The sequence below is a fragment of the Pomacea canaliculata genome, linkage group LG2, assembly GCF_003073045.1.
Source record: "Pomacea canaliculata isolate SZHN2017 linkage group LG2, ASM307304v1, whole genome shotgun sequence".
Classification (NCBI taxonomy): domain Eukaryota; kingdom Metazoa; phylum Mollusca; class Gastropoda; order Architaenioglossa; family Ampullariidae; genus Pomacea; species Pomacea canaliculata.
The window spans coordinates 5379156-5397790 of NC_037591.1; the positions used below are offsets into that span (position 1 = coordinate 5379156).

The 18635-nt window shown below is 42.7% G+C and overlaps 1 protein-coding gene across 30 annotated transcripts in view; it reads left to right on the forward strand.

Moving 5' to 3' along the window:
- LOC112556085 (zinc finger protein 678-like) overlaps positions 1-18635 on the forward strand; it is a 248897-nt gene that overhangs the window by 166521 nt on the left and 63741 nt on the right. For all 30 annotated transcript variants that reach the window (XM_025224701.1, XM_025224708.1, XM_025224710.1 and 27 more), the window contains one exon: positions 1482-1574. In XM_025224701.1, coding sequence (XP_025080486.1) covers positions 1482-1574 — 93 coding nt within the window. The remainder of the gene's footprint in view (positions 1-1481; positions 1575-18635) is intronic.

The following is an 18635-nucleotide window of genomic DNA, read 5'->3' on the forward strand; positions in this document are numbered from 1 at the left end:
ATGTATTACAGCGAGGGTCATAAACACAGTCCACCTTTCCGGTGTCGACGATAAATTTTGGAGGGATAGGACCGTAGCAGCCATTGTCGTTGTCTTGTAACGCGACGGCGGTGTATGTTGGGCACAATATCCACCGTGGCTGTGGATTTTTAAAGCCGTTTGTAAGCCCTACCCACCTACCCACCCTAAAGCTGAGTGTGACCTGTGCGACCTGTCCACCTGAAGCTGGTTGTGATGAATTCACCTTGACCTCGTGCCTGACCTCCTCTGGAAGTGTCGGAAGTAGGTTTGTGCTGTCGGCTGCTACATTCGCTGCTGGAAAATAATCGGCGGTGCGGAGCGAAATCTGCAAGCTGCACTCCCCCGTTGGCTGCACTCGACTGATCAGGGACGATACTGATGCACTTGCTCACTCGTTAGTAAATGACGTGTCCCCTTTGAACTAGCCACGTGACGGTTGTTGCTTGAATAAGTAATGTTGCTGGTGCCGCTCGTGCTCAAAGTTCTTTGTCCGTGTTGTGGATGTTGAGTCGCGCGCGCCACTGAAGCAAGAGGTTACACAGAAGAGCTGTTATTGAAACATTTGTTGTATAGTTGTAAATGTCTTGCTGTATATGTCTTTTTCTGCACTAGTATCAATGTCTCTGATGTCACTTAGTCCTCGTGACTTGGAAAGAATAATGCTTTGTCATTCCGAGATTTTTTCAACCGGCTGTTTTGGTTGGGGAAGGTAGGGAGAGCGTCGCAGTCAGGTGATTTCCTCACGCGGCCAAAAATAGTAATGACAAGTTTACCGAAATATACTTTTATTATCGTAAAAACTCAACGACTTGCAGCATTCTGTAATTTGTTTGATTCCCTGTAAGAGCTGCACCCAGCTGTTGGCTTGATAGTAATTAGATGATGCAAACTAAGCAACTTTAGTTTCTTCTGAACTTTGCCTCTTTGTCTGCAAGTTTCTTTGAATGTTCTCTCGTTCTTTCTTTCTCTTTTATAACCTTTACTCTTTCTGATACCTCCGCTCTGCGTGCTGTGCACTTGTGCTTGGTGACTGACGCGCTTGCTGAGAATATGAGAAATGTGAAGGGTGGTGGTGGAGGTAGAGGTGTGGGGTGTCCTGACCCTGACCTTTGGGTGAAGCGAGAGCACGCATTTGTCTTTTACCTGTCGTATGTTTATTACAGTTTGTCAGCATATGCATCGACTTTGATGTATCTAACAGACTCAGACACTTTATCTTCGTAGTAATTGTATGTTAGGGGGTATGTACAGGATTGCATATATGTGTAACATATATATAGCTGATATATAATATATAGCTTATTAACTATAACTATATATATGTTTGTGTCTGTATGCATGCATCTGGAACAGCAGAGAGAGAGAGAGAGAAGGTGTGCACGCACACGCACTGTTTGCTGTTTGTGGAATAATGGAAGGAAGCAAGGAATCTTAACCGCATTTGAATCATTTATTTTCAGACCCTCACCAATCCAGGGGATGCCAGTGGGGGCTGGGGGAATCGGACGGACACATCTCCCCAGGGCGTCGCTTCCACACCAGTTCCCCCCTCAGTAAGTGAAATCATCTCTTATCTCCGATGTTTTTTGTATCGCACATCCATTGTAGGTTTCATGTAGATACTCCACATTGATATCATATTACCGCTCAGCTCCTTACTGTCTCTGTTAATGCTTTCTGTGTGTGTGACCGAACTGACGTGCACAGGCACTAGGGACGATACAGGTTTCTTCTACCTGTTACAGAAAATGTCTAGACCAGCTTAAAGCTTAAAGAGACTTTACATTTGTAGCATGTGATTACACAAATTTGTACGTGAAGTTCACTTCACCCAAAACCCCAATTTGACACAGATATGGCATCATGGAAATGTGATTAATAAATTGAGCAAAATCCATAATTAAATCGAAAACTGCAGTCTGAGCGGCAGAGGTAGAGGCTGATAGATAATATTTGAGTGCACAAATCTGAAGCGGTAATGAATAAAACTTTTTTCTTTGAAAAATGTATCATTTGAACTCTTGAGAAAATTTTCCCCTTCCCCTCTCCCGAAAAGCGTAGAAGAAAGGAATTTGTGTGGAGTGTGAAAATATATTTTAACTTAAAGTGGATGTAGAAATCCCAGTCTTTTTAGCCATAGCTAAAGTACCTGTAGATATTTTTTATCAGTCTCGGAACATAGGGATAGAAACCAACCATCAGGACCTCTGCCTTATGGCAATATTGCAAGATTCTAGAGGCAGAGATAGGTCAAACAATTTGGAGAAAGATTTGTTATTAAACAATGCCGACAATATCACATTTCCACATTGTCACCTGTGAAGTCCCACACTAGTGTTTCTTGTTTACTGTAAGGGGTCCCTACATCCTCTTGCTATGATCATCGACATAGTTTGGTCTGTAAATGTGCGTGTAGGCGCTTTATTCGTCTTGTTGTCTGTCTGTGCAGGTGTCGGCTTTACGTACGTTGTTGTGTTAAGTATAAATATTGTTGCTGTTACATTTTTTCCCTGTAAACAGCGCACGAGATGCTGAAGGTTACAGACATACACATGTACACATTGTGTTCGCACGTAGAATAACGCTGAAACCACAAATTGTGTGCCTCCCCACCCACCCGTCTTTACACGCTGAGTACACGTGTAAACATACCCACAGAGACATATTTTGATCAGCAAATGTGTGCATGTCGGCCTGTACCCCTCCCTTTCTCTCTCTTCATTGTTTGGCCATATTTTCTAACGCTCGCGCGCACACGACCCCATCCTTCCGTTTTAGTGTCGAGGGACTTTGCGTTATCATTGTATGGGGAAGCGAGAAGTGGTCAAGATAAATAATGTCTGCCGTGAACACCAGTTTCTTCCTGCGTTTCACCTCCAAAGCTATAATCTGAGGTTAAATGATTCGAAAGCTTTCAATGCCTTTGCCCTATATATTTTTTTCAAATTGTTCTAAAACCAACTACTCTCGCATAGCGTCGAATTTTGAGGAACGACACTGAAATACTTTCACTAGAGGGCACTTTCGCCGCTTTCCGTGCTGAGAGACTTAAAGTATGTTCATGCTATATCTGTGCGAACCATACAAAACGCGAGCAAGTAGAATGGGGTAACAAAAATACCAAAAGCTCTTAACCATAGGAACCTCGTAGAAAGCCCATAAAAAAAAAAAATCAAAAAAGTCGAAACCGAATTAGTTTTCAAAGTAACGTGTTGATGAAAAGTACTGGATTAAAAGTAGCTATTTAAATGGAAAAAAATGTAGGTGGCAGTTTCATTTTTAATTATGTTTTAATACCTTCAGAAACGTCAACAGTTTTTTTCTAATTATGATAGTCAACTAGGACAGTAAATTAAAGATCTTTGAATTCTCTGTCCCAGATTGTAAACGACACTGCCGTGTCTTAATGATTTGTTTTCAGACTGCAATATACACTTTTTCTTCTGTTCACTTCAGCTTCTCTGTTAAGTTGATTTTGCTGACAAAACGGGGAACTCAGACCTTTAATTCTCTTACATCCATGCGATTTTACTTTAGCATTTATTCAAGAACTAATGTGAGTGTAGGGCACAGCAAGAGGTCAACAACACTGACGTCAGGTTTGTTTATGGATACATTTACCCTATAAACACCTCAGCCTTTGGGACCTTGTACCATATAATAACTAGGCGTGTCTGTACAAACGTGACGTATCGATTTTGACCTCATTATGTGCTTCTTTATGTTTGTAGGTGTGTATGTCGAGAATGGAAATAGCGTATTTATACATCTTGTACTGTGCTTTACCCAATCATTAGCCTCCCCCAGCCTTAAAATGACTAAAACAATTGCATCCCACTATTCAAAAACTTGGATTTTAAATTAATGTAGAATATAAGTTACATGCGTAGGTGTTTAAAAAAATCCTCATTTTTAATATAACGTGAGAGAGGACGAAAAACATGTTTAAAAATTAAGAGAATATATGGGAAAAAAAAATACAGATATATATGTTGCTGAGGTATCTTTTGAAACCCGTTTGATTTTTTTTGGGGGGAAAGGGTGAGTATCACCATGTTTTTCCGGAAAACTCAGTTCAGGAATACAACATACACTTGAAAGCATTATTAGTTCTTGATGACACACAAAAAAATAAATCAAATGGTCTAGAGTAGTATTTCGTCTAATTTATCCAGGTGTTGACACGTAAAACAAAAACCATTTCGTTTCCTGTTTTAAAAAAAAGGAGGGAAAAAAAACTTTGTTCTTCAGAGATTAATCTGGACTTGAGTCGGCGGAGATAATCAAAGACAACGCAGGAACTAAGAACTTTAATTCTACGTCCGTGCGGTCCTGCGCTGGTGCTTATTAATTCCCCCTCCCCAGCCCGCCCATAATTTCCTCTGGGACCGGTACGTCCTTGCGCCATGCCAGTCATGCCAGCATATATTTGAATAGTTTAAAGGTCACCCCTCCCCAGCCCTCCTCCTGCGTGTGCACGCGGACAGTGACGTCATCACCGGCGCTGGCGATCTGCTGGATGCGTTTCTCAGGTGCTGCACGTTCCGTACGCGCCGCCTCGGACTGACGGTGCTAATTGGGTTTTGCTGGATCACCCAGCACTTGGGCTCTACTCCTCCTACTTTCCTCCCTGCTGCATCTGCATTCTGCTTTCCCACTGCCCATTCATCTGCCATTTTTCCATTGCAAAGCGACTGTAGTCGCACAGGTCGCCAGATACCCTCCTAATGCTGTTAACCCATTAGCAGTTGGGGGATCCGACCGTTTACTCATTGGACTGACGTCACAAATATGTCGGAAATGTTAAAAGGTGATGCTATTTCATGATAAAGACATCAGAATTCGTTACCATCGAAATATATTTTCTCGATATAAATGTTTTATAAGTGTATGTTGTCAGACTAATTACTGGTGTGATTTTGTTGTTGTTGTTGATTACGTCCAGTTAAAGAGGGCTACATTCGGAAACCCGACAAGAAAAACGTGAACCCCTCAACATTGCCACTTAACACCGAGCCTTTTGATGGAAAGGCTCTGACTTCACCTTTCTCTCCGCTGTTCATTGCCGGGGTCAGACATTTAACCTCTGCTGATGACCGTGAAGTCGAGCTTTGACAGACGTCACCAGGCCCGAGCTCTTCTTCGCCTGTTTACCGTTCTTCAATCTCCGCCACGTCCTTGTTTTGTAGTTGACATCCTAATTGCATACCTGCTTGGAACGCCACCGCGCAAAACATGCATTTTCAAATCAAAGAGTTCAGTTTCTTTTGAAATTAAAATGGTGGAATCAAAATAATCCCCCCCCCCTTTTTTTTTAAGAGTCAGCTTTCGCAGTGCTAAGCCACACCGGAGGGTTTCTGTGGATGGAGGAACGCTTACACGCCTGAAATGGTTGCTTGGGATACTACTCAAACATGGCGAGGAGGCAACGGAGCTCTCGGTCTTTGAGAAGAAGGCGGGGAGGGAAGATGTTTAAATATAGGGACCGGACCGAGCAGGGATCACGTTTTCCTTCTGGAGCGAGAAAGAATATCTCATTTAAGTGAATGCAGAAATAGCTAATGTATCACTGTGTTGCTGCGCCCAGAGGAGTTCAAAAAATCCCATTCATTAGGAAATGTAACTTCCGCCTTTCCTCGTTTCTCTTCATTTCACCCCCACCCCACCCCAGTGTGTCTGTGTGTGCGCACGCGCGTGAGTGCGCTTAGACACGCAGTCTTCTGACGGGGAGAGGAATGGAGGAATATTCTAGAGATGAAACGTCTGGATTCCTATTCTGTTAATCCATTTAGACCATTTATTTGCTTTGGCGCATTCTGCTGCTCCTTCTTTCCGTCATTAGTCATTAATCAAGTCTACCTTTTGATGCAGACCTCTGACCCTTTCCTTGGTGTGTAAAATTGAAGCTTCGGATTACAGTGTGGCGCTTTCTAAATTGCTTTATGGACGGTTGAATTTAGTTTTAAAAGTACTTAATGTTTAATTTGAAAATGCATTTTGAAAGAGCGGTTTCAAAATCGGGGGAGGCGGTGCGAAGTATTCCTCATACATGTAGTGAATTTTTACGGGACCGGGCTTTATGAGCATTTCGTAAGGAAAACAAATCCAATGTTTACTGCTGTAAAATGCAGCCTAATGCTTGACTTTTAAAGTCTAAAGGGTTAATGAATGGGTCAAACTCAGTGCGAGATACTGTTTCCCTAAATCTGAGTGAATATCCCTTTCGGTCCTCGAGATACAGACCTGCAAATATGAAAATGAACAGAAAAAAATCCACAGCAGAGATGTCAGAATTGTATATGGGTACTTTCCGAAGGTGGAGTGGGAGAACTGTAACCGTACTTTGAGTAGTCTCATCTGTGGACAAACATAATGGTCAGACATCGCCTTCTGTGAATGTTGATGTTGGTAAATATGCATCTCGAGTACGGAAAGAAAATTTTTTGAGATTCGGAGAATATAGTGTTTTGCATTGCGCTTTTCAAAGTGATAAGAAAATATTGCAGTCCACTACACTTTTAAAGCGACTTATTCAACGAGTGGAGACTTTCATTTCTCTCCATTAGCCTGGACAGGTTTCTTTCATATAACACTATGACATTATGATCGTCCCGTTTAATAATTATATTTCGTATTTCAAAATTTTACATGAAGGTTTCTCCCAAAGGTTTATAAATGTATAAATACACACTATTTTATAGCGCGTTTCCTTAAATAATTGACTGTTGCCTGCAAAAAGCCACATTGAGTAGGTTAGACGGTGTAACAGTACAAGAGAGAATTGTAGGTACAACACGTGATAAATAAAAACACTTGATGATCAATATCTAAGAAGAGCAAGTCATTGCGAGCAATACCTTGAGAAGAAAACAGTAGGAGCAAAACAGACCTAAGGAAACATCAAGAAGTGACATCTCTCAAAATAATTTGTAAAGGACAGACTACACAGGTCTTTGAGTGCGAAGGTCTGCTGCGAGTTCTTTGTCGGCACGTGCGTGGAGGTATTGACAGATCGTGCGTCGTTACCTACTGAAGCGTGGCTGTCGGTCTGTTGTGGGTGGATTTGCCAGCGTGCATGTGTTAGCACCGGCCACCTTCTGGTCTGGCCGCCTTTGTGTTCCACCCAGCAGACTTGCAGTTGATGGCCATGTGTCGAATGTCTTGGACGTGGATGCACCCAAAATAAAATAAAACTAAAATGAAAAGAACTGCGTGGTCTTTTGTCTCATCGCGAACGTAGTCTTCAGGACACAAAGGTTTTGTCTTTATTCTTGTAACTTTTTCTCTTTGCGTACCCGAGGAAACGAAGCAAACACCCACGCACGCACGCATGCCTGCCTTTTCATGGACCTTCGGTAGCCTAATGACCTTTCATTCGCTTTTGTCCGCAGAGGACTGGTTTTTGTTTTTGCTTTTTACTCTTGTAGACCTCACTTCAGTATAATCAAAATGGTTTTGACTCGTTTTCTTGTTGCAGTCAAGAACAAAGTGTTCGTTTACGCAGTCTGTGTGTGGATCTGTTGTTGTAATAAGGAACTAACAGATGTTTATTTTCACACTTTAATATTTTTCTCTCAACTAGCGCAGAAACAAATAATTTGATGCTGAATATTTTCGAATGGTTAAGCAGGACGTCATTTCTTTTATTACATACAGAGTCGTTCGTGCTTTGATAGAATATCTTTCCTTGTCTGGATGTTAGAATGTAATTGCGGCAATTTTCCTTTTAGTTTCCTTGCCCACGCTAAGGAGTGTTTTTTAAAAATTGGTTAATGGGATGCTTTTGAAGTTTCCGACTCTGAACACATTGAGCGCACGACGGAGCAATCACACATGTCAGTCAAAGTAGAGTTTTTTGGGCTCAGGTCTTTGTCCCTTGACTAACCTTCCTGGCGCCCTCTGCTTTCTTGAAGGCCTCGATCGCCAGCCCCTGAACGAACGAAAACCTTTGATTAATCAAAATCTTCCTTTTAACAACAAAACAAAAAAAAAGGTCGATTCTCCAGCAAGTCAGGTAAACCAACCGCTTGTGAAATACTTGGATGTGTGTAGGTCTTGATGTGTGTATTGTTTAGAGGAGGGTCTTTGTGAACCTGTGTTATTGTCTCGTAGAAATGTGGTGCGTGCATGTGTGTCGTGCATGATGAGCTTGTAGGCGCGTGGATAAACAATGAACATAGCATACAGTAGGTCTCTTGTCGAGCGCCCCCATCTCAGAACGCAGTCGCATCTCACTAAAAAGCACCCAGCTCTTATAGGGGGGACTAACCAGCTCGTAAACAGATACCCGAGTGGCCACCCAGCATCGGACTTCCATCAAAGGAAAAAGAAGAGCAAGCTAAACATCAAACGGTATCAGTAGACCACCTCCTCCACACCTTCCTGTCGACTTCTTTCTACTACAGCTGCGATGGCTCATTCTACCTGTAACGTAGGTACCATACATGGTCGACAAAAATCTGACTCATCTCATCATCTTTTGTCCTTTCGCACCTTCTGCCCACGTTCATGGCTGGTTTTATTTCTCCACTGCTGCGTCCCTTATCTTTTGTTTCTTTTTGAAATTTATCTCCACTCCTCAATCTCGTGAAAACAAAACGTTCTTATTTTACCCCCGAACTCCTTTTTTTGGAAAAGAACAGAAACAAGATTTCTCTTATAAGATGAGAAATGAGTTTTAGGTTTTTAGAATGGCCGTAATGAATTAAATCATGGAAATGAGATCCATTGGAGTTTGAAATAATCAGCACCCTTTCTCGGAGAGTAACATTTCCATCAGGCCACGTTTCCTGATGGGCCTTCTCAGTGGTTCCAGACCTTATCTAATCAACTCCTGTTGACGCTACTTTACCCAGCAGCCATCGCTGTTGTCTGTAAGCAATCCGTCACGAGTGAACACCTAGTTATTGATGTAAACAACGTGTTACACCTGTAAATACCCTGTTGTTCAAATGTGAAGCTCACCTTGTAAATACTTCATCACAAGAGAACAAGAAGAGAAAATTACACGTTACGGGTCCCCCTCCCTCATTTTATCACAGCAAGATAGTGAGGTGTGCACAGCTTTGTTCTGACACACGTCCCTCCCACTTCCCTCACAAAGCTTGTAATTTACCGTTTTCACATGTGTGGACTTTTATTACGGGGATGGCACATCTGTATTGTTTCTATAATCGCACTAAAAACGGACAGTTTAACTGGTTTTAACCGTTCAAATAACACCGAACCATATGCCGTGCACTCGTACCCCTGACCGTGTCCTGGCCTGGTCTAAAGCACTCTGTCAGGATGTTGATTAGTGAATCGAATAAGCAGAGTGCTTCTGGTAAATATAAACAAAACAAAACAAAACAATCCACACACAAAACTAACAAAAACAAGACTTGTCAGTAGTCTGGCCGTCTGTAACATAACACGTGGGCACGCGTGCTTACACTCTGTCAAATTAGCACTGGTCGTTCGATCTGCTTCACAGGACAACATCATACGATCAGTTCTCTTATGAAACGCGTGCTTCCTTGTGTGATAATCAGCAGGATATATATAATGACATATATTGTTATATCTGAGGTCGTCAGGTTTCATTTATTCATGTAGGCAGAAATCGTAATTTCTGTTGTCACAATTTAACTAAAGGAAATATTGAAAGCTGCGTTTGGCCGTTTATTATGAAATTCAGATAGAGAGTGGTATTGGTTTAGACCCGATTTTTGTCAAGAACAGTGTTCATCAAAAAGGAAATTATTGGCCTTGGTTAAACGGTAGTCCTAACCTTGGCACGCAGCTGGTCTGTAAGAAGACAAAGGTAGGATGTATTTACATCAACATAGTGAGCATTGTCATCTTGCACAGTGCACGTGTAATCGCATGCACTCCTTTGATTTGGTCAGGGAAGAAAGGCGGTTATCAATAGCCAATAATTGGGGAAAATGCAATCTCTGATGGTTATTTTTTTTTTGTCTCACTTTCTCACTAAGGGGGAGGGCAAGTTGTGCACTGGCTCATTGTAATAACTGACAAAAGGTCGAGGGATTAGGGTCGGCGAGATTGACGCTGATTAGTACTCACTGAAAGGCCGAGTTCTCCCTCCAGAAAGTGTCGATGCTGTTGTCAATGTGACGGCTGTGTTCGTGTTCAGCTTCTATTTTCTGACTAATCATCGGCCATTGTGTTCCTCTTTCAGACGTTATTCGCAGTTGTATAAACGGTCCTTGTGTCTGTTCCAATCCCTTTCTCTCTAACCCTGTCTCCCCTTGTTTTCCACCTTGATGCGCTGCCTGGAACATCACATACAGACTTTTTCCAGCTCACAAAGCTTCTCATAAAAAAAAGAAGAAAGAAAACAAAACCTATTTCACAGCAAATCAGCCGTAGACCAATGGTACACAACAAGCTAAACAGTCACATGGATTGGAAAAAGAAAGGATAAATCCCAACATGATATTCCATTGACGTAGTGCTAATGGAGGAAATCCGCAATATGAGAATGTCCACAAGCCAGCATCTAATAACTCTAATAAATCTGTTTATTTGTGTAGCGCCGTTTCCACCACAGAACGCGGCTCAAAGCTTTTTCGCATGAACACTCACATATACGCCAAGGTGAATGAGCACATACTTCAGCAGGCATTAATTGCACCTTTGTATCATTCATATCACCCCACCTCTCTCTCTATATATATAACTTTCTCGCTCATTAATATATATATATGACTGTTGTCCTAATCAGACCCAAATGTACACACACACAAGAACGCACATACACTCTTGCAACACCAACACACGTACAGCGTTTGTGGTGTATATTCGTTTTTCACACAATCAAAGCAGCCTATAATTATCACATTTTATTTAATAACTGCCTCTTAGAGGACTTTACTAAGTGCAGAAATAATAATATTATTAATAAAAATTATTATTTATTAATAATTATTTATATTGTACGAGCGAGAAGCAGATAACGCGAGTTGTTACCTGCTTACAGCACGATGGAGATGGAGATGATCTTTTTGCGGCAATAACGCGCAGATGGATGAGCAGAGGTGAGCATCTGTAAATGACAGCGTCACCTGCTGTGTGTCATTCTGGCCGCTCGTGTGCGCTACGGTTGATGAAAGTGTTGATGCGCAACCTCGAGTAATGAACGGCGCGATCAAGAGACATAGCGGCACAAGCGTGTCCGACACCGTCAGCCTGGCAAACATGTCTCTGTAGTGGCTCATTGCCTCACTCGTCTCGGTGTGTGTAGTACGTGGTACATAGTGAGCCACTGGCTACCATCCGAGGTCCTTGCACAACATGTTTCATACTTTAACTTACTAAAACTTCTAACTTTCTAAAGAAGAAAATTTATGAACGTTTTTAAAAAATCGCTCTTATGACATTTAATACGGTGCACAAGTGCGTACACAAAATTGTGCTGACATTGGAACGAAAATCTGGCTTAAACAGTTTTTAAAAATTGATTTACAACAATCTTAGTTTTAAAAAGTCATAAAATTGTTCTATAATATTTATAAAACTTATTATCTAAGTAGAGGTAAGGTTTTAAAGTGTTACAATTAGAACTGTGTTGTGCAGCTGGCCCTTGCACTTGCATGTGCACTTGTAGTGCGTGGGTCGGCAGCTGACACCCGGGCTGTTGGCGGTTACTAATATCGCCGATGTCATCCTCTCGGGTGGACTATCTCGTCCTCTTATTGTCGCTACAGGAAGGGAGAGCGGAAGCATCACAGGCACAGTTACAGCAGCCCTGCGAACACTATTTGTTTTTTATCTCGAGATCGAGATAGTCTTACAAAGCAGAAAACACTAGAAATAATACTTTGTTAAAAAAAACAAAAGTTTGAGTCTGTAAAATCTGGTCAGAACCAACGAATTTTACGTATAATCAAAACAAAAAACAAAACAAAACTGCCGAAAAGAAAGTCTGTTGCAGGTTAAAATTTTAAGTCCTCGCCTCGTCTGGCGTCGCTGGGCACATTAGTGATGACTTCTTACAGCAGAGCTTGGTACACGTACCCCTTGCCTCCGTTACAGAGTAGGGGGATGACGACTGTTTAGTCGAGTATAGATATCCACGGTTTTGAGGTAAGCGTTTGAAAATGCTACAGGGTGGGGAATTGGAAGGTTGTGCCATTAGCACCACTCCTAGAGTATAAAAATAGGGGTTCTTTTATTGTTATTATCCTGTTTACAAGTTTGGTAGAATGTCATTAACAATTGTAGCTGCTTTTGTCGTTCCCTTTTACGAGCGTATTGTGAGTATGCGTTTTATCTTCATCTGCACTTCCTGCTTGTGAATGTTCTGAAAATAATCCCATGTTTGTGGGAGTGAAAAACAGGAACAAAGGGTATAATTTCCGTTTGAGAAATAATTGATTATTTCAATATTTGGGAATAATAATTTCTCTGGCACGCAAACCTGCCGCTTTAAGGGTCGTATTTATAAACGACATAAAGGCAGCAGAGAGCGCAAACACACAGTGGTAAACAGGACAACAGCGGCAGTAAACAAAATGATGGGATCTGTCTCTGAGGTATGAACAAAAATAGTAGCAGCGGTTATACCTATTCAACAGTCCCGATAGTATAGCAACTGTAGTGAGGGGATATTTCAGGGCAGTAAGTTTAAAGGGTGGTCTCCCAAACAATGTGCAATATCTTATTTACTGATATAATTTTAATGCAGTTTACTTTGCCGTTATGTCTATATTACAGTTAATAAACCTGCTAATGTTCTGTTTGTAAGGCGCAGCGTACTTATTGAGACAACTGTAGTATTCTTCTTGGACTGAGAGCATGAGTACAGTTCACTTGCTTGCCTGAACTTCCCGCTTTCAGTCACCGACCAGAATGGTAGAGAGTAGCGAGGAGCTTCAGTTACTTGAGTGAGAGAGATGGAGCCTAATGGCGTATCCTTCTTCTTTCTTAACAGGTTCTTCCCATCGCTAGAGATAATCATAATCAACAGCAGCGTTGTTAAAAAAAAAAAAAGCTAAAAAGGAGTTAGGTATTATCAAACAATTATAGCACAATTAGGCTCGTTTAAACTGCCGCATCCTCGCTCGGTGATGAGAGCAGTTGAGTTGCTCGGCAAGAGCTCGTTTCGTTTGTACAGGAAATCTTTGCGCAACGTTTGTTGTCTGCCAGCTGTTGGATGTTTATTTCTTGACGTTTGGAGTCTTCCCATGGAATTCACTGGCGCAATTATAAACTAACTTTTAAAACAGAAAGCTTTGATGTAGTTTAATTGTTTGAACATTACGACTTCTAAAAACGAAATGGGTGAAATATGAAAACGAGTTTTTTTTCGGATAGACTTTTTGCTTGTAGCACCAAAAACACAGGTTTGTAGGAATAAATTATTGCAGGCTGTTTGTATTGGTGTCTTCTTATTGTTGTCATTAATGCTGCGTATAGATTGTATGTACACATTCCACTTACCGACAGTTTCATTTATACAGTTTATTCACTAATCGTGGATAGAGACGTTCATACAGTATACCTGCGTACCGTTTTTGCATTACATATTCATAAGGTTGTTTACTTTGGAGCTGCTCATTATGTAGACATTACGACTGCTGATTGTTGTCGCCGACGCTTAACACCTTGAGATTGGTGTCGACACATTACAAGAGTTAATGGCGGTGATGTAGCAACACTGGCTGAGCTCGTCAAACATCTTGCCCGGTACTCGCGCTCTCATAAAGCGCAGTCACGCGACTCGTCCCGCCATGTTCAGCCTGGTTTCATGACCAGCAGACGAATGCAAAAAGGCGACAGGGAATTCATAAAGGCTGTGGCAGCGATGGTACAGGAGGCAGGTAACGCGCCTCTTACAGGGACACTTGCCGCCATAAACAGGCCTTTGCGCCGTAAGCTGTGCACACACTGCACGCCGGACAAAGGGAATAATGAGGGCCGTGCAGCACTTGCATATTTATGGAGGGCTGGGGGATGCCAGATTGACGCAGCAATAATGCTAGTCTTACCTACTGTTCTTCTTGTGGCGAACAACGAGGCTTGTTTCTCCCTTTCAGGTATGCCGTGCAGGCTTGATGGTTGAACGGGCTTTTTCAGATGAGAGGGTGTGGGCCGTTGGCTTGATACCCCTTTTTCCCGTCATTAAAATCGACTGCAGCTCGTCTAGTCGCTACCCGAAACATCTGCCGTTCTTTGTATGTAATAGCTGTCGATTGTCTGACGAAGATGATAAACCAGCATTAAATAGCACGAGCGCCCTAGCCTCCTTTATGAGCCGCCCGGCCTGCTTTACACACACTAGTGTGCCGGGACACGAGAGCTGGGGGTGTTACTAAACACCCTTGACTTATTATCGTAGGTGCCGGGTAGCACCTATACTGGAGGCAGGGCTTGTCTTATCTCCGCTCGGTCTTTAGCCGTCGTCTGTGAACTTTTGAACGTCCTGTCGTCTGCAGTGGCGAGATGCACCTCTCAATCCCCTTCCCCACCCCGCCACCACCACCACCACCACCACCACCACCACCACTCCACTATCTCCGCCGCCGATGATGCACTTAAACCTTCTCCGGACCTGCATGTCCTTGCTGTGCAGCTGCTTGTAAGAGATTGCACCATGGGTGTAGCACCCTCTCTCTCTCTCCCTGCCCCACCCTCTCACCCGCCGCTTTCTTTGACTGTTCTTGACCGAGCTGTGACCTAGCCCCTAATGTGTTTCCCAGGAGCTTGTAATAGAGTCGCAGACTGATGCGAGGGCAGGAGGGATATAACTCGGAGATTCCGTTGAATGGAGTTAAATTACAGACTACGTTTAAAATTGCAAGTTGGCCACAAACGGCTCGAGAATACCGACATCCTTTAGAAGGTCGACGATGGGACAACCGTATCTATCTCTTGATGATTTTAGATGCTTTTTGTTTTTTCCTAAGTTTGAAAGCGGGGTTAGGGAATCGCGGTACGAAGACAATTGACAAAAACGAGCGAAAAATTTCTTGAGCATTTTGAAACACGTGCCTTTACCCATTAACAGCAAAGGCGGAGCTTGGCGATTGGCATGCGCGTGCATCGTTCGCAATGATTCTAATATGCGTGCGTGTTTGCTTGTGTGCGCAAACTCAAAACCGTTATGCGTGTGTGCGTGAACGTGTTAGGACACAACAGATATGCATACGTGCACGCACGTGCGCAAAGAAAATAAATCGCATTTTGAACACTAAAAAGAAACGCAAACAAGATAACAGAAAAAAAGCTAAAGGCACCGAAAAAAGAAGTGAGAGAATAAAAGGCCATGGAACGAACGCAAGAAAGAAAAGAAGAAAAACGTCCTATTCCCCCAATTGTCGGCCCCGCGGCCTTACTAGCGCGTGCGGGGGTGTTGGTTCAGCTGAAATTTATTGATGTGGTTACCGTGATTTCGCAGCATGACAAACATTGCATAATTTAAGTAGCTTGTCCGTTCTGTGCCATGTCATCTCCAGGGCACAGGGTGATAGGCAAGCGAAGCAAAGTCTCTCACTCCCAACTTGCCTCGTCTCCCAGCCTTGTCACCATCGGCGCCTGACGACTAACGCTGATCTACTTCAGCATCACTCGTCACATCACAAACGCTCCTCCACCAGCCTCTCGAGGACCGAATCGAAGCACCGGAGTTTACTCTCACATTACAGTTTTTCTTGTCCCAAGAGCTGTTACCCTTGCTTTGCCACGTTAACTGGCTGTATTATATCGGAGCAGACACTCTGTGATCAGATCTTACTTTGCGTGGAGCATTTTTTCCTTTTTATTTTTTTTTTTTTTTTGCGATCGATCTCGTGCGATAAAATAAAGGGTAAAGAAAGAGAAGGTGGCATGTTGGGCATTAGGCTTGCAACCACGCCGATGAGGAAATTTCGCAAGACGCCATGGTGCGACACCATTGTTTACCTTTCTTGGTGCCCGTGGTTTGTATTTGTAAACAAGCCACGTGACGCAACAGGCGAGAGGAAGGGAGTGGCAGTGACTACAGTGGAGACGGGAGGCAAGAAGAAGCCAGCGTGGCTCTGGTTTCTGTCTCCAAATTGGGGCTTGGCCGCTGGTCACTGATCGATTCCAGAGGCTGAGATGCCTGTGACTGCACATTGCATGTCACAATCCTTGAGTCATAAAATTAACCCCAGAATTAGGTCACAAGCAAAAATAACTCCAGGGTCGTGTGTTGCTCCTCGCCGTCCAGCCTCGCGCTGTCGTACGTGTACAGCAGTTTCAAGCGTGAAGGATGCGGATTTCAGGAGGAGGGAGAGGAGGAGGATGTGTGTGTGGGGCGGGGTAAGAGGATGCTGGTGGTTACACGCGGGCTTGTGTGTGCGCAGGCGTGCATGCTTGTTTGTTTGCATGTACGCGCATGCCGAGAACATTAAAGGATTGAATGGCGCTCTTTTCCTTTACATTGGCCGCCTTTAAACCTCGGTCTTTGTAACTCTATGACTTGCAAGGGGGACAAGGAAGAGGAGTTGATAGACTTTAGTGTGTGTGTTTTTTTTGTTTTGTTTTTTTTTGTGAAGAGAGAAGTAGAGAGAGATGGAAGGAGAAGTATGGAGGGGGGGGGGGAGCGATGCTCTAAAATCGATGATTGGACTGGGCAGAGAAAACAAATTGCCCTCTTGACGATTGCGACATGGAGCTCTCCAATAAGAAGAACGATGTTTAGTTATGGCGGATTCTAGAGGAGAAACCGAGTGTATGTTCTCGGCTTGACTGCGATGTTTCTAACGCTGCTTACCGGACCGGCTGTGAACGACAGAACAGCAGCAACAACACCACAGCAAACGTTCACTGTCGTAGGAATGATTGCAACGACGATGATGGTGATTTTTTTATTATTCTCGCGCCTGTAACAAAATAAAACAGTAGGCGCAGAGAGTAACTAGGGAAGCATACTCAACCCATTTCTCAAGATCGGATTGCATGCTTTATCTTAAGCAGTTCATGACCGTTCTGCATGTGTAGTTGTCTCATATTGCATCCTGATGTTAAAAAAAAAAACAACCTCCACGCGCCTAGATTGATTGCAGCCAAGTGTTTATTTTAGTGTTTGTAAAGCGTGCAATAATCCTCATCAAACGCCTGAAGCTTTGTTTGTTTTTACGACTGTAAACAACCGTTAGCGTTTTTCATTACAGCACGAGCAGTCACAATGATTTGCTAAAGGAAACACTAACCTACAGCACTTATTATATACATTTTTGGAATAGGGGATGTTATCATATACTGCTATAAACTCATCAAAGGTGTTTTTCTCTGTCGGACTTTTGCCGGCCTGTCTGTCGGAGCAGATATACACCACAGTTTGTCTGTAGGTGCCCTCATAAAATCTGACTCATCCTTTCTGTCTCTTCACATTTGTAAATGAGTTGAAAATAAAAGCATGCTACTCAAGCCAAATACGATAATAAGCCACCGCAAAGCCAGTGACTGGAGAGGAAAGGAGCATATTAAAAATGTCTGCAACTTTAGATATGAGCCTCTCGCTAATAGCATATCTGTTTTCCTACTCAGTAACAATATCAACAAGAATAGCATCAGCTAAAATAACAGTAACATCATTAATAACAATGACAGCAGCATCCACAACAACAACATCAAGAACAGTAAAAACATCAGCAACAGCAATATATGCATATAATAATAATAAACGATAATAATAACGATAATAATAACAACACGGTGAAACTGAAGCCTTTTCCGACACGAAGTTTTACATATTGGGGTTTCTTGAGTAAGTAACATCATTAATAACAATGACAACAGCATCCACAACAACAGTAAATCCATCCGCAGCAGCAACATATGCAAATAATAATAATAATAACGACAACATCAGCAACAACAATAACACGGTCAAACTGAAGCCTTTTCCGTTATTGTGCTTTCTTGAGGAGGGTGAGAAGCAGCAGGAGGCAACAACTGACAACTGCGTAGTTTATTTTGCAGAATGATGGCGCTTGCCTCCTGCAATGTTGCTGGACCAGCAAGCAGCGTTTGGAGAAGCGGAAGTGTTTGTTAGTAAATCTCATTGCTGTTCGCGATGGAGATAGAGCGGTAGGCACACAGCCAACATTCGGACGTCGATGTAATGTAGTAAGCTCCGCTTCTTCAACACGGAAATCACTTTCTGTTACACAGACATTTATGCCCGTAAACTGCGCTTTTTCGTGAGTTGGAAATGGATGGTTATAAATAATCGCAAATGTAGGAGGAAACATGTTCTTGGGGTTAGCCATTTTGGTAACATTCTGCACAGAAAACATCATTTGAAAGTCGTTTTCAACAGCCTCCGTCCAGTAAACTGTAGGTATGAGTTGGACTATTACAGTCTTAGTAGTCTCAATGAGCCTCGTCCATTCGTGACGATAGAGGCCACACCCCATGGCCTGGTGCCCAGATGGGCAGAAAACTATCTTAGATTTCCCTGGATTTCAAAACGATGATGAATTGATGATACCTTTTTATTCTTTGTTGACTGAGTACCTGCAGTTTTTGTTTTGTCATCGTCATGAAAGTCATTACTTGTTTTAAACAAAACTTCCCTCTGCTCGACCATATTTTCCCCTTCATAAAAAGGAAACACAATAAATCTTGTCCTCCAACCAAAA